Consider the following 16622-nt stretch of genomic DNA (forward strand, 5'->3'; position numbering starts at 1 on the left):
GAGAGACGGTGATGCTGTGAGGTGATCCCCATGCTTCCCATTGCTTCTAATACACTTTAACGTACCTCATGCATTTCTGATTTCCTAACTAAAATCTGTTGCCCAAAGAGGCCAAATGCTGAACTGCAAGCACGCATTTTCCTGTGGTTCAGTGCATCTGGACTGGCTCAAGTCAGTTAAACGGCAAAGAGGCCATCTCCAGGGGAAAGGAGCTGGAGTCTGGCTGGGAGTTCTCTCTGCAGGTTTTTACTTGTCTCTGCTCTCAGAAGGCAAAGGCTGTTCGTGCCCCGGAGAGGAACTGCTGGTTTTACTTTGGAACCAGCCCTCGGGACTGTGGGTAGAGCTGAGAACTATGGGTGCCTGCTGAAGAGGATCCCCCTGATTTCCTTCCAGTTTTAGGCCTGAAGAAGTAAAAATGAAAAAATAAACAAAAAACCCCAACAATGTCACCTGCTAGTCATCAAAATTATTCTTCCAAAAGCTGAACTTCTTTTACTGGTTTTATTCTCTAATCAGTCTCAGCTTTCTCTTCTGTCCTATGTTCCTTTCCCTCTCTCTCTGCTTTACAGCCAAGCTCGCCTTAACTTTATCGACGAGAAGCGCTGACAAATAGCAACTGTACTCGTACCTTTACTGTTGGCTAGTCTGCTTATTAAAGTCCAACTCACCTGGGTTTTGATTTTTTATTTGAAGTGCTCTCGAAGGTTGAAGCATCCACCTGTATCTCATCTTCATCCTGCAGAGCTGCTTCTAGAGCTGCCTGAACTTTGGGAGCAATGGCTGGACCTTCATAGTCTCTTGTTGTTCGGCTGGGCATGTCAAGTTCCAGTAATACGATGTTCTCTGCCTGAGACAGTGAAAGCAGAATCAAAGCCTGCACACTTTCATACAAATTGTTTCTTTTCCCTCCAAAAGCTTATTCTGAAGTACTTAATAAATGTATGCAGCATACTGTAAAAATTTACATCCCTTTGAAAAACTAAAAATCCTCTGAAATTCACATTCCCCTGATCAGGAGAGTGAACACATGAAAGTTGTAACCGCATCTGGGCTTACCCTGTACCGGGCCTCTGGACGAATCATCATGGATGTCCTGGCGTGTTGGCTCAGTGGCCTTTTGTATCCTACAGCAGACACTGGTCTTTTCATCATCTGCTGGTTACTAGAGAAAAATGGATACTCACGTCTATTACACACCAAACCCAAAGATTCCTCTTAGAGTTTATAAGCTAAAACATCTGCAAATTCCACACAGAAATATGTTTCAAGAGAGCAGAAACTACCTAGGCTGCATTTGCAGGAACAGGTCCCTACAGTCAGTGAGAAGAAGATAAGATAGTTACCCTGTGTCACCTGTTCCCTGCACAAAGGGGAGGATTTCTACGTATTTCTACTATACAGACGGCAGATGCACTCAGCTGCACCTGACTTTCTAAATTAGCTGTAAAGAACTTTCTGTGTAGAGAGGCAGGATCAAGCCACATCTCTCATAGTAATAATTATTTTTGAGAGCTCCCTTATCTAAACCAGGAAAGAAATATGATAGGAATTTACTGCTTATTTTAATGGTGAATGCACTAGTACTTATATTTTACATGTAATTATTGGGCTCATCTAGAAGAAAAATCCTAATATTCCAAGAATTTTCCTAACTGTACATTCCTACTTTATTCAATCTACCAAGAGGAATATTTTTTTTTATTTTATTGTGCAGCAAGAAGCTACAAACTATCTAGAGGGCCAATTTAAATCCCCAGTTCAATCCCTCTTTTGGGGTACCTTGTTCTTGACAGCTAGAGGGTTTTCTGTGACCTATAATTCCATCCCAGGAAAAGATTAGAAGTACACTCACTCCAGACGGGTTATGGGATGCAGTTTCCACTGGTCTTCCTCTTCATCAAAGAATGATCGGTTCATGATCTTATTCTTTTCTTCCAAGGGAATAAAATTTTCGATGATCAGGTGCCTACATGCAACCACAAAAATGGGAAATACACAAGAAACATAATTAGCAGATGACTTTCTCCACTTCTCCTCTCCCACTGACTTAATACACCCCTGGAAAAAGAGGAATGTTTTAGTTTTATCCTGTTTAAATCTTATCCCACAAGCATGTGCAATGCAGTCCTTCCACTCCCCACCCAAATAAACCATTTCTGTTACAGATAGTAGCAGGCAATGAAGCGATGGGACTTACTTTAGCTTTAGTTCCCTGGTAAGTTCATTCTGGGTCTGTTCCAGTTCCTGGCGTTCCTTGATGTGCTCTTCTTGGAGATCATGGATCTCTGCCTTCACAGCTTGCAGCTTGGAAAATAACTGAAACGGACAACAAGAGCCAAAGTCATAACTTGCCAATATTCCTCTCACTTTCACATGCAAGTTGATTTAATTCCTAACCCATTAGACATGAAATCATTTTCTTTTTACCTTTTTGAGTTTTTTGGTCTTTATGTCCACCTCTTGCTGAAGTGAACTATAGGTCTCCTTCAGCTCTAGTGTTTCCTCATCTCGACTTTCCATCTGTTGCTGGATTTCTCGTTCCCGACGTTTCTGAAGAAGGCGACATACAATATTAAAGACCACAATTACATTGCTACCTCCAGGCTGACATACATGAAACCAACACTCAGGATGCTTTTACTTCCCTGGGCTCCAGGCCTTTTGCTTTAGCTTCTAGTTCTTCCTATCTCTTGCCTTAGAAATACCATCAAATGTCATGTTTAGATCCTTTTCTTCTTATCAATTCGTACTAGCCATTGCACTTAAAGAATCACCAACAGGAAATGCATAACAGGAAAAAAAAAACTTTTAGCACATAGTAAACATCCTTCCCTTGAGCTAGTGGCTGAACTGTCACTCTCTGAGGTCTTCCAATCATTTCTTCACTTACAGACAGCTCCAATCAAGATAGAACATAAATCTTTAACGTGAAAAGCTGGAAGAAAACTATTATAAACCTTCTTTACATATTTCATACAAGAAGAAATAGGACACCAGCCCTTCCCCCTTCTGTTGAGATTAATGATTGCCATTAAACCAATTTTAGGGTTAACCCTGGGAAAATTTTCATATACTTTCTCTTGATGCAATGTTTTATAAAAGTTCTGCAGCTAGGCTTTTTATACAAAATAACAATTGTTCTTCCTTGTACCTGTTCTGCAATTTCCTGTCGTTTCTGTTCCAAGATTTTCTGCTGTTCGTTTGTGTGATCCACAATATTTTTCCCTCCTACCAGAAGCTTGCTTTCCATTGCCTGAAAGGAAAAAGCAAGGTCTGAAGTTTCTCTCAGTGACCACCTAATCAGTCTTTTCCACAGAAGGCAACTTTCTCTTGTATGGATACAACTTCTTCAGCGCAGCTCCCTTATTTAACATTATCTTTCAAGTCAGCTGCTACAAGAATTACTATTTCTTAAAATTCCCATAAAACTGTGGGATTGGTGAAACTGTAACTTGCTTAGAATGCACATTGTTGCAATGCATGGCAAAGCTGCAGAACCAAAATGCCTGCTCTCGTGTAAGAGCTTGTTAATGATCTGTGGCAGAATAAAGCATTTTTTGTGCTACAGCTTGTGAAAGATGTATCATTTATTGTGCTGATTGCCTAAGAGCCTACAATATCAGCACATAAGAACAATGCAACAACTCATGAATATTGAAATATGTAATTAATAGTAGAAATTTCAACTTCTGTCCAGAAATAGTTTATTTTAAAATCTTCCAATCTAAACACAAATCACTATCATGGAAACTTCTTGTGAAATATCTTTCCAAATTGGGAAAGCCTCTATTTTCCCCACAGCCTAAATAAATTGCTGTCAAAAAGTATGACAAGGAAAAATTCTACCTTAATTTTAGCACTCAACATTTCTGTTGCTTCCTTCTCTCGCCTCAGGTCCTCCATTTTCTTCTCCTTCTCTTTCAGCAGTCTCATCTTTTCTTCTGCTACCAAGCTGTGATCCTCAACTATAGCTTTCTTCTCAATCTCCAGCTTTTCTTGCTGCTCCCTCCAATAGTCATCTTTGTCATCTCCTTCATCCTCACCCTCCTCAGTGTCCTCCTCCTCTTCCCCACCATCTCTCCTCCTTTCCCTCCTCTTTCTTTTGCCAATAGACCGTTTTTCCAACTGTGCCTTGAGTCGAGCAATCTCTTCCTGGAATTCTCGTAGCAGAGCATCCTTAGGATCCTCATTCACTCGTGGCTTGTTCTTGATGTTTTTGGCACGATTGGCGTATCTCAGTGTCGTGAGAGTCTCCTCTACGTTGTAAGAGGCAGGGCCTATATTGGCCACCATCACAGTTTTGGCATTGCCACCTAATGAGTCTTGGAGTAACCTAGTCAGCTTTGAGTCCCGGTATGGAATGTGTGTGCTTTTGCCATCTACTAGGGCAGAGATAACATTGCCCAAAGCTGAAAGAGAGAGATTGATTTTAGTGGCTTCCTTTAACCTTTCCCCCTGTGCTCCAGTCTTAGCTTGCCTCTCGCTGCCTGCAAGGTCTACCAGGTTGAGTTTCCCAACACGGATGTGATTCTCTCCATCAAGTCCCAACTCACTGCATTCGATAGTGATCACAAAAATGGCATGAGATCGAGAGCTGTGTTCATTCATGTTGGTGGCACCTACAGAGCGATTTTGGTTTCCCACATTCATGACGTGCTCTATCTCTTTGACGCTTTTTGTAACAAAGGAGGACAAATCCTTAACATATACACCTGTATCTGGTCTCTCCTTTAACTCCAGCCGCTTGGACTGATCCTTTGATAACAAGTCTCTGATTTCTTCTTGGTATATTTCCAAATAAGATGCTCTAACTAGGTATTGCTGATTTTGAGATCTAGAAATGTGGGTGAAGATGTGATCGAATGAGTTGGGGATGACCCCTCTTTTCTCAGGATCACCACGCACCCCTTCCATCGTATATGTCTTCCCTGTCCCAGTCTGCCCATAGGCAAAGATTGTCCCATTAAACCCTTGCAGAACAGAGTCCACAAGAGGTCTGAAGGTCTCATCGTAGAGTTCAACCTGTTTGGAATTCCAGTCATACACAGCATCAAAGGTGAAAGTTTTAGGCAGTTCGTGAGATGTCCCCCGTGGATTCTTCACTGAGACCTGCCCTAACTTGACATCCACATTAACAACTTTCTCATACGAAGCTGTCTTCTCTTTGCTATTCATTGGCCGGCATCGTACCACCACCCTAACAGACTCAGAGCTCTTTAACTTAGACATGACAGCAGGTCTGTGGCTGGTGTGATCTGATCAATGGATGATCCCGTGCTAGAAACCTAAACCAGAAACAGAGGAGGAATATGTGAGGCACTTTTCTGCAGGTGACAATTTTTCATAAAGCCAAAGATATATTCAAGCACCATTTCACATTCAGTAAGTTGCAATGGATTTTGAAGAATGAAAATAATGTACAACACGAAAACTTTAAAAAGGCCTGAATTGAGACAGTGTTATTTTACCAAACTTGTCCATCAAACAGTATCATTTCTACAAGCTCTGCTGCAATAAATCTTCATCAAATTACATCTTTACAGTTGGAAGAGATCCTTTTTTTGACCCTTAAAAGTAACCATAATGCTTTTAAAACTATTTATAAAAATAATGTAACACTTTGCCACTGAATCCTGTTGCATTCAGGCTTTTTATTTTAACTCTCATACTTTGAAAATCCAGTACAGGCTTGCTCTCTCCATATCGCTCAGGCTCTTGAAAGGGAATCAGTCGGGTGCTTTGATTAAGTGCTTCACCTACCTACCAAAATTCAAGAGAGATTGTAAATTATAAATACAGTATTTTCAGAGTTGCCTCTTCTTACACCTCCTATGTATTGACAAAACCGTCTCATTTTTATCAGACATTTATGTTACATTCCCCTCACATGTGATGTGTCATCAGGACTATTCTGCCACAAAAGGTTTAAAACTTATGCCTGGCTTTTCTTAAATGACAGCAGTTCTCTGGAATGCTGCCCAAATGTTTTTTTCCTCTCGCGTGTTACACTTTTAAAGTCACTTTCTAGAATCCTCCTTACAGAATAATATCTCTTTAATTGGGCTGCAGAAGCTGCCAGGATTCAAGATAAAATCATTAAATAGTTTGTCCATTTCCAGGCATCACATCCCCTGAATATTCTGCATTTCCACACTTGGGAAAACTGATCTTACCTTTCCTTTTTGTCAAGAATCAAGTGAAAATAATTGTTACAGAAAAGATATCACCCAATCTTGCAATCTAGCTCACTACAAAGGAAATCATTAAAGCAGCCAAACGTAGCAGTCTTCCAACGCTTGCAAATATGGTGAAACAATCCACCAGTGAGGTGGGCTCTGAAATCAGTGGACAGCGAAGAGGAATATTTCCACCACCCAGCTGCAGTGAGATGAGGTCACATCCCAACATTCAAAGTCACCTCTGGTCCTGTGCTCGCCCTGGGGGACACCCAGGCAAAGGGCAGCTGCTCCCCCCAGTGTCGATGGCCGCTCTTGGAATGCCCGTGGCCCCACAATTCCTCATCTTTCTGTTCCACTTACAAACTGCCCAGTCAATGTTGATCTTGCATTCGTATTTTTTGCACAAGTATCGTCAGCACACTTAAAAGAGAGCAGCATTCCCCGCTCGTATTCAGCGGGGAGCAGAAGGGGAAGTTATAAAGGTGGAGTAATCTACATTATGTCTCGTCTAATGCTCAAGCAACCAGAGGACATCAGGGTGTGAACTGGACACCTGCCAGGATTTGCCCTTCTCAGGCTTTTGAAGGTGAGTGTAAGCTCTTTTCGCATCACTTCTTATAAAAATTTCATAAAGCACTCAGTCCTTTGAGGTCACCCTCCTCTTTCTGTAATGTGATTGCCTCCTGTGAAAGGATCCTGCAAACTAGCATTAGTGTCTTCCTCAGCTAGAACTTGCACATCTGCTTTTATGGGGAAACTGAACACAAACGCGCTTGCTTGAGATATTTCAAGCACAACTCTTCACGGAGATCTATGCTCTTATTTTTTCTTTTGGCATTATACTTTTATCAGGATTTCCCATAAAAGCCAGCTCTGCCCAAGCACACTAACCTACTGAAATACACTCCACGCTCCTGCTCTGGTCTTCTACCTGAATTAGGTTGACAAGATTCAGCATCAGTCTAAACTCATGTTGCATAAACCCAGTTCACAGATCTGAGTCCTTTGTGACTCTGGGTAGAGAGGAAGAAACATGCTGTTGCATCCACCAGTCAGTAGCTCTATGAGCTGCCACTTAAAACAGAACAAAAAGACTGTGTTACTGCTAAAGTGACAGCCTTACACAGAAGATCTAAACGGCCCAGCTTGTGGAATTCAGTGTGATTTCTAATAGGCTTTTTTAAAAAAAAGTATCTTTCAGGAAGAGCTCTGAGATTCTTCTGCCAATTGGAATCAAATGTAAAACTAATATACACTGGAAACCCCAGGTAGCGCTGGCACACATTCAGTCTGGCCTCCTCAGGATGTTCCCACCGTTCCACTACCAGCTGGACCTGTGGCAACCCATTGATTTTATCTAATTGTTTTTTACTCAATAATTGCATGTCTCAGGAGAGCTTCTCAAACAAGGTGACAGAGAGCTTCAGAGCAGAGCTAAAGGACTGAGAAAGGAAGAAGAACATTTCTAGCCCAATATCCCAACTGTCAATCTGCACTACAAAGAACACCACAAAAGCAACAAATAAACATTCAAGAATTGTACAGAAACCTCAATATGGCCTTTGGAATTTCCTTGGTTTTGTGAGGAGAAACTCCTTGCTCCTCGCTATTCCCATGAAAGCCCGTGGTAGCTACCAGGAGGAAGATGAGGAACATCCATTGAATTCACCAAACCGGACACATCATCCAGAAGAAGCACTTTACAACCTGCATAGTGAATTCAAACTACTACAGGAATTTTGGATCGCTACCAAATAAAAACATTTCCCTCCTAACTGACAATTCCAAATAAAGATGATCTTACTGCCTGACCCAGAAGGAATATGTATTCTAGAATACCAACAGAGAAAGAATATGTGAAATGGGGACAAGCCTCGCAGAAACATAAAAAGCAACACTCCTAATCATCATGAGTAGTTGTATATACAAATACACACTTCTTCCATACTTTCCTGAGGTATTCCTATAATTCAAATTCAGAAGACATTTTTTTTCAAACAAGCTCACATAACAACTGCTGCTTCATTTATCTGTATTATTATAGTGAATGTTCACATTGGCAGATACTCAAATTAGGCATGAAACCTGAAAAGCAAAGCACTGATTTATTCGATACAATTAATATCCAAAATACTATTTTGATGAGCAGTGCTGCTTTGTATGCAATGCTGGCTCACAATAAATGATCAGAATTAAGAGAAACTTATGATAAACTGTTTTTTACAAGAGCATATATTTCTGTCCACAGGCTCACCTGGAAGTTAAAAGTGAAATACCCAGCACATTCCCTCTGCGACAGCTTTGGCAGAGATTTACGATGAACAAAAACTATGTTGCATATTTGCTGTTCCTCTGGGCATATCTCATCCACATGAGCTTGACAATCTTTTGACACCTTTCCCCATTTCACTCGCGAGTCTCTTTTTATAGTCACAGATAAATTATTTTATCCCTGATTAGGGCTATTTTCACAACAATCTATCACAAATCATCACCAATTATTTTGGTTACTGCTGTGAAGTTTACTGGAAGCATAACAAATGATGTTTCTCCTCAGACTTACCCAAGTGCATAACAAAACCAATTAGTTGGCAATGTTTGTATTCCCCAGAAACTCCACAACAACATTTGAGCTGCCTGGAGCAGCCGGACAGTGATGGCCAGAAGACCTGGGAAGGCGTCGTGCCACCCACTCTCCTGCCATGGGGAGGGGGCTTTGTTCTTGAAATTAGTTCAGCCTGAAGCAACGTGGGCCATGTCCCTAAGAGTCAAAGTCAAGGTTGAGATAAAGGCGTTTGAAGATGTGCTTCAGATGACAAAGAGGGGATAGTGGGCAGAAATCCAAGCATTTTTGTTTACTTCAGTCAACATAAGGTTGTGCCAGAAAAAATAAGCAATGACACAACCTGAAGGTAAGCTAAGGTAACCACTACTCCTCAAAAACTTTCAGGAGTCAGGACAGGAGAGCTCTGCCAGCCGTACCCCAGGATCATTGCGCTCTTACTGGGCACCATCACTTATTCAATCTGCCTCTGCCAGGCTGAAGTCCCGAGGCCTCTCGGTTCCCGGCTTAAGTTTAAAGATTTCAGGAAGATTTTCTTGGTATACCGGCTAAACTCTTCCCTCACATCTCTCTGCACATCCCCCAGGTACCACTTAAAAAATTCAATCACTTTCTCGCAGTTTAAATCTTTCAGGTATTTGGGGGTTCATAATGTTATGGGTTAATTACTTGTGTCTTTTACTCCTTCATAAGCCACTTCTTCTGTTGCTATTCTCCTCAAACCTCCCTGACGAACGCACCGCGGACTGAACCAGACAACCCCAGTGCCACTGGTGGAGCTGGGCCAGTGTGTGCCAGCTCTGCTGCAGCGTGTCCTCTGCTGCCGGGGCCCCGATTTCACTTAGTGTCGCGGTCACCTCCATCTGCTTCAGCACGGCGCCCCACCGGTGTCCACCCCCCCCTACCCCTCCGGGGGAGGCGGCGGGTACGGGACCCCCGCTCCAACTGAGACTCCGAGCATCACCCGCCGCCCTGGCAGCCGTGACACCGGGTGCAGCAGGGATGGGGGCCCGGGGGCACCCGGAGACCCAGATCGAAGGACGGGGGGAGCGGGCCGTGCCGGAGGAGGGGATCAGGGACGGGGGGGAACACCCGCCCGCGGCCTCACCACCGGCAGCCTGGCAGCGGGCATGGCCTGCCGCTCCCGGCCGACACCCCCGCAGGCGAGGCCGTGCCCACGCGTGCAAACGGAGAGGAGGCCACACGGGCAACGGGTGTCCCGGGCTGTCACTCCCGCGCGGCACCGGGGGAGCGGGGTCGGCCCTCGGGTGAGGGTGTGACAGCCCGGGGCGGGTCGCCGCCTCACAGCCGGGGGTGTCGGGGCGGCAGCGGGGCCCACACACCCGCGGGCCGGGTCGGGCCAGGCCGGACTCACCTGCGCCGTCACCATGGAGCCGCGCGGCCGCCTCCTCCCGCGGCACCGGAAGCGGCGGGGGCCCCGCCCATGACGTACTTCCTTGGCAACGCGCGCGCCCGCCCCCAAGCCGCCACTTCCTTAACGACCGGCCCCGCCGCCGGGGCCCGGATGGAGCCGTGACAAAGGGGCCGCCGCCCCCTCCTCAGCCCCCGCCGCACCGGGGGCACCGCGAGGCGTGGAGGCGGCGCCGGCCCCAGCCAGGTCGCACCTCGCCCTTCACAAACCCCAAAAGTGGCATTTTTTGCCCCAGCCGGGGAGGGCTGTACTGCCACTCCGCCAACCCCGGGCCGGGGAAGGCAGCCACCTCACGGGGGGCTCAGCCGGGAATACAGTGACAGAGGAAGGAATACTGGTGCAATACAAATGAATATAAAATCAGGGTTTTATTATTACAAAAAAATACTTAAAAAAACCAAGCAAAACCCCAAACATTTTCTTTTAATATACCGTCTTCCCTTGCTCTGCAGTGAGACAAGGCAGCCCTGATGGCATCATCCAACATCACTAGCAAGGAGCTCCCCCAGGATGCGGCTAGAGGCCCCAAAACCACCAAACCCCACACATTTCTGGAAGCCAGCACTGAGGAAACAACAGACAAGTCTTTGCCATCCTGGCACTTCAGGTACTGTCTCATTTAGCTCACTCCCTTGAGCCTTCAAATACCTTCAAAGCTCAGCAACATTTCCGAGGAGGAACACCCCCACCCCCCAAAAAGACATTTAGAGTTAAACACTGGTAACTGCTCAGAGACAGCAGCATTTAGACTGTAGTAGTGCACTGGAGGCAGCCAGCCCTGGTACCACAGGCCCACCTCAGGGGCATTTTTTTAAAAAGGAACAGTAGGTTCTGTATGCAGACTTTGGAGGGAAAAAAAAATAAAATAAAATCACAGGACTAGCAGAAGGCATTGGTCAAGTCCCACCACACCAGGATTATTGGTGTTACCAGCACTAAACTGCACTGGGCCAAATTAAGGAGTTTTGGGCTGCGTTTCACCATCAGCGAACACTCTCCACAGTTATCTCCACTAGGAACTACCCCCACAGACAGAGGTCTGTTGTCAGAGGGGTTATTTCACAAAGTACAAAAACAGACAAAAAAATTAACAAAATAGACAAAGAAACCATTAAAATAGACCTAGGTATGATGTACACCAACTCCACTATGGCTACTTTAAAAGTCTTAGCTCAAAACCAGTTTCATTTCTACCACAGACCTCCACCTGACATCAACAGCTACAAAGCTACAAGCCCTAGATCTCCAACTCTCGACTGGCTATGAAAGATCTCTTGCATGTGGCCCTGCAAATGCCTTCTCCCCAGTTCCACACAAAGACAGGCTGAAGAGGCAGCTGCCACACTATAACATGCCCCTGCTGTGCTTCAATAGCACTGCTAAAGAGATTCAGGTGCCCCAGAGCTCTGCTGCAAAGCAGATATGAAATCTCTTGACAGGGGCATGGAAACTGAGGCACTGAGGTGACATGGCTCTAGTAAGGCAACAGTGGTACTCGATAAAACCCAGATCTTCAAATTTTTTGTCCTGAGCTTTATCTTGCACTCCTCAGGGAATGTGATATTCCTGACAATACTTTGCACTTAAAAAGAACTTATGGTCAGTTTTGGAGAAGAAGCTTCACAACATCTCCAGGTAAAATTTAAGATTTAACGGAATAGAAAAAATGGAAAAAGAGGAAATCTGAGCAGCTGCTTCATCGTGATTGCTGGCAAACCCAAATAGTGAGAATGGAGAACTATATAAACTACATCTTAAAAACTATATATAGTTTATAGTTTCCTATAAACTACATGATTTAAAATTACTTTTCTGTGTGACCTCATGCTGGAAATACAGGAAAAGTCAGACAGAACAGTCTGTGAGGAATATCACAGGCTGAAGCAGCTCTGCAGGCAGCAGAACACTGTTAGCACCAAGTGGTCCCTCAGCAAGGTACCAAGCTCAGAGTCCTGAGAACTATGGAGCTTGTTCCTCTTTTGGTCAGAATTCATCCCGTAATCTTGGTGGGTGGTCCATGCCAAAAAACGAAGAGGGTTTTCCATGCACGTCACGCTCTCTTTTCACAAAGGCAGTAAATGAAGAGACACAGTTCCCGATAAAATGATCAGACTGGCCAAGAACATACAAATCAATCTGAGGCACTTCTGGCTGCAAACTAACAACCTTGACCTGCAGGGAAACAAGGAAAGAAAATTAATCCAGTCATCTATTATTACAATCCAAGTGCCTTGGCATAATATTAGAAATGGAAATAGACGACAAAAAGAGTGGATTCTGTCTTAAGTCGCGCTATAACTCATTTATGAATAGATAAATGTCAAAACATTTTTGAAAATCACTCAGGTTTATTTAATTGAAGTATTTTTCAAGAAAAAACTTACTAACGTGGGATAACACTCTTCAACCTCTAGGAAAGGAAGAGTTTTACAGTATAATTTTTATTGCTATGATAAAAATTTACTTTGAAATGCCAATATTTGTCTGTGAATAACATATTACACAACTGCCTGCCTGCTGTCTGTGGCAGCAATGGGCCAGAATCCAAGGAAAGTTTTTATTAAAGCACTCTTGCCAGAATGGGTTCCTGAAAGACCTACCTTTCCTTGGAAGAACTGCTGGATTTCTGTCGTGTAGGGCTCAGAATCGGTAGCAATATAAACAGATTTAGCTTCTGTTTTTTTCACCCAGAGCTTGAGAGCACGCTTGATCTCTTTGAGGTCCGGCAGGCACATGTCCATGGTAAGAGGGACTGCAGCGCTTCGGTCATAGCCCACACACTGAGGGGAAGCCATGAAGTGTGGCCCAGCCGTCCCGTCCTTTAACATATTGCAAGCATTTTTCTATTGGAAGAAGAAAAAGAGAAAATATCCTGTTTGAATGGAAAGTGTGAGAAAACACTACCATGTCCCCCACCTCTGCCAGCAGCATTACAGCCTGTTTGAAAGATGAATCCCAGCAGCATTTTTTAACACACTGAGTCATCACATGCCAGCGGGGTTCAGGCTGCCACCACAGAAGCACAGCTCCTCTTTGGGCAGCTTCTTCCACAGGCGTTAGCCACCAGCCTATAGCAACTGCACGGGCTACAGCAACCAGCCTCACACAGGAACCATACCCAGTCTGAGCCGATCCTCAGGTGAATTCCTACGTAGGGCCTGACCAGCAGAGAATTAATATAGGCTTCTCCTTTCTTCACCATTTCATCAGACCACACCATATACTTCTGGAGAGGCCGGTGCTCCTCCAAGACTGGAAACTGGGCTGGAGCTCCAGGTAAGGCAAGTACAGGGTGCTCAGATGGTGAAAACCTACAGAAAAAAACCTCAGCAGACTGAAACACGGCACAAGCTTGCATGCTTCGTCTTGCAAAGACTACTGTGAAGTGAATTTCGTGAAGGTTAGGATGGAAAGTAATGCTGAAACACGCAGCATCTATTGCTCCAAATTTACCCAAGAGGAATCCTAACCATTTAGCCATATAAACAGAACACTGAAGCAAAAGTCAGGTACTGCATTTTACCTCAGACAAACGAATTAGTATTATTATAACACACAAAAGATAAAAATCTTACACACATAGCCATGAGCTACCAAGCAATGAGAACTTACGCTTTCATCCCAGACTAGAGCAATTCTGTCACTTAAACTTACTGACTAAAGTAGCTCTGAAAACGAGGTAACCAGCAAAATATAGTTTATGATTAGCAACTGAGAATGAAATTGTTTTTTTAAGAATAAATACATATATAATCAATAAATACTGCAACTAAATATTACTGACTCAGAAATCTGACTGACTCAGCCTAACAGAGTTCACACTTAACACTGCCCACAGGAAGAGCACGCTCAGCAAATATTTAATGGAAAAAGCATTAAGATTTTTAATTATATTGTTAACTAACCATTTCATTTTCTCCCCCAAACTGCAAAGGCTTTACACAGTGACTCACACAACTGTTTTCATGAGTTACTCTAAATGCCTACAGTGGTATGCCAGTGCTTTTCCATCTTCTTGCTACCTTTGGATCCAATGGTCCTTGTATGCAGAACTGAAGGAAATTCCCTTGAAGAGCTCAGACTTATCAAAATTCACTTGGAACTGATCCCAGAAGGGACCAAATGGATTTCCATCCTGCAAAGGAAAGAGAAGTGTTCATTCAGCGCACAGGCAGAGCCTGAAAGGCAGAGTTAGCAAGGCCCTGGGGTGCAGAGTCAGAGTTTTTCTGTTATAGGAGGAAAGCACCAAATACAACAGCCTGGTTTTCGCATACCACCTCCACAGGAAAAAGAGTGAAACACATTAAAGAAAGTTAACTGAGAACTAAAGCATAGGCTGTCTTAAATGAAGAACACCACCACAGCTCTCTAACTTGTATTTAAAAGAGGATGCTTTAAAACCAGGAGGACAACTGTACCACAGATGCGAAATGGGCAGAGACTAGTAAGCTTTGTTGCTACAGATCTCCTCCCCTTACAGTGACAATCAAATCTGAAGCAATACAACCTTACACAAACCATCTTCCTGAACCCCAAGGATCTGCTGACAAAGAAAAGCATGAAAAGCCAGTGAAGGGTCTTGAGCACAAGTCCTACAAAGAGCAGCTGAGAGAACTGGGGTTGTTTAGCCTGGAGAAAAGGAGGCCAAGGGGAGACCTTATCACTCTCTACAACTCCCTGAATGAGGTTGTAGCAAGGTGGGGATCAGTCTCTTCTCCCAAGTAACAGGTGATAGGACAAGAAGAAACAGCCTCAAGTTGCACTAGGGGAGGTTTAGATTGGATATTAGGAAAAATTTCTTCACCAAAAGTGTTGTCAAGCGTTGGAACAGGCTGCCCAGGGAAGTGGTGGAGTCACCATCCCTGGAAGCATTTAAAAGACATGTAGATGTGGTGCTGAGGGACATGGCTTAGTGGTAACTTGGCAGTGTTGGGTTAATGGTTGGACTCGATGATCTTAAAGGCCTTTTCCAACTTAAATGATTCTATGATGGCACAGCATGTGTGATAAGCTGTGAAAGGAATGCCACATTAACAGATTTGGGGTAGATAACTCCTAAGTTTGCAGCTCAATGGCCACCTGAACAAATCAGTCAATCTCTTTGGAACAGCAGCAAAATTAAACTCTGCCCACAGGGACACAGGAGGAACTCACCTTCATGGGACAAGTGCTTTTGTCAGCACTTCTCTGAGCCGCTGCTTCAAAGCAGTAAGCCACGCGCTTGCCAGGAGGCCAGTGAACAGGTGCCAGCTCCTCCATGAACTCCTCCAAGCTGATAACGCGGTGGTACTGCAGGAGCGGCTCCAGCCTGAAATGCTCCGTGTAGGGGACGTGCAACTGGAGAGGACAGGGACTGCCTCACACACAGAGCCTCGGGGCACCATGCCTCCCCCCGAGGCCCACACCTCACCCCACGGGGGAGGCCGCAACCCCGCCCGCCGCCCCCTCCCCGCCTGGCCCCCGGGGACTCACGTTGGTGTAGGGCGGGCGGTGGTGGCGGTACTCGATCCACGGCGGCACGGCCAGCGTCCGGTTGAGGGAGCGGGCGAAGGCCAGGGCTCCCAAGAAGTGTTCGGCCTGGTTCCCGAACCGGCCTGCAAGAGGGGGCGAGAGCGGGGCTCAGCCGGGGCCTGCACCGGGGGGCGCCGCCGGGGGCCCGCCGCGGCGGGAGGGCCTCACCCATGCAGGGACAGTAGAGCAGGTAACCGGCCGCATCCCAGGCGGGCCCCGCGCCGCCTCCCGCCGCCATCCCAACGAGAAGAAAGAGGACAAGGACCGGCGGCACCGCCATGGCGGCTGGGTGGAGGTCAACGAGAGGCGGCCCTATCCCGGCATGCCCCGGGGCCCGCCGGAACGGCCTGTCTAAGCGGGAAACGGCCACCATCGAGGCGGAAGCGGGAGAGCGACGTCACTCCCATAATGCCCCGCACAATGGGGCCGCCGGGGCCTGGGCCGGAGCCGCGCCTGGCAGGGCCCGGGGGAACGGGGTGAGTGCGGGGGGGGAGGTGGGGGGTGAAAAGGGGGGCGAGGGGCGGTGTCACGGCGGCCCCCTCCCCTCGGCGGCGGGGTCCCCTCAGGGGAGAGGGGGGGCGTGGGAGGAGGAGGAAGGATGGGGGGGGCGTAGGCCGGGCCCGCCTCTCCCCCTCCCTCCCTTCAGGGCTGCGCCATGGTAACGGGGGAGGGGGGGGGGCGGCACGTGTGTTCCCCCTGGCACCGGCCCTGCCTCATCTACGGACCCTTCCCTTGGGGGGGGGGGCGGGGCGGGCTCCCGTTCCCCGGAGCGGCAACTCCCCACCCCTCCCCGACAGCCCCCCCCCGACACCTCCACCGTTTGCAACCAGCACAGCTGCACTCTGTCCTGGGAACTTTGCAGCCACTTTGGGGCTGAGTGAGTTAAAAATTTGATTTTTTTTTAGCATAAATCAGTCATTCCCTAGCCGTGTCGGCG

The 16622-nt window shown here is 46.1% G+C and overlaps 2 protein-coding genes across 2 annotated transcripts; both read right to left on the reverse strand.

The window, feature by feature from the left end:
* Nucleotides 1-307: 307 nt before the first annotated feature.
* KIF3B (kinesin family member 3B) lies at nt 308-10159 on the reverse strand (the record flags this gene model as incomplete). Its single annotated transcript, XM_082491064.1, has 9 exons — nt 10118-10159; nt 3847-5285; nt 3152-3253; nt 2428-2550; nt 2198-2316; nt 1853-1966; nt 1057-1162; nt 669-847; nt 308-401 (listed from the first exon to the last, which is right to left on the reverse strand). The coding sequence occupies exons 2-9, from the start codon at nt 5227-5229 to the stop codon at nt 308-310; spliced, it is 2220 nt and encodes a 739-aa protein (XP_082347190.1). The 5' UTR covers nt 5230-5285; nt 10118-10159.
* A 364-nt stretch (nt 10160-10523) lies between these two features.
* On the reverse strand, nt 10524-16048 carry POFUT1 (protein O-fucosyltransferase 1). Its single transcript, XM_082491132.1, has 7 exons — nt 15854-16048; nt 15647-15768; nt 15329-15511; nt 14197-14309; nt 13293-13485; nt 12775-13017; nt 10524-12346 (listed from the first exon to the last, which is right to left on the reverse strand). Exons 1-7 carry the CDS (start codon nt 15963-15965, stop codon nt 12158-12160), a joined length of 1155 nt encoding a protein of 384 aa, XP_082347258.1. The 5' UTR covers nt 15966-16048; the 3' UTR covers nt 10524-12157.
* Nucleotides 16049-16622: the final 574 nt, after the last annotated feature.

Source organism: Vanellus vanellus (assembly GCF_965231255.1).
Source record: "Vanellus vanellus genome assembly, chromosome: 15".
Classification (NCBI taxonomy): Eukaryota; Metazoa; Chordata; class Aves; order Charadriiformes; family Charadriidae; genus Vanellus; species Vanellus vanellus.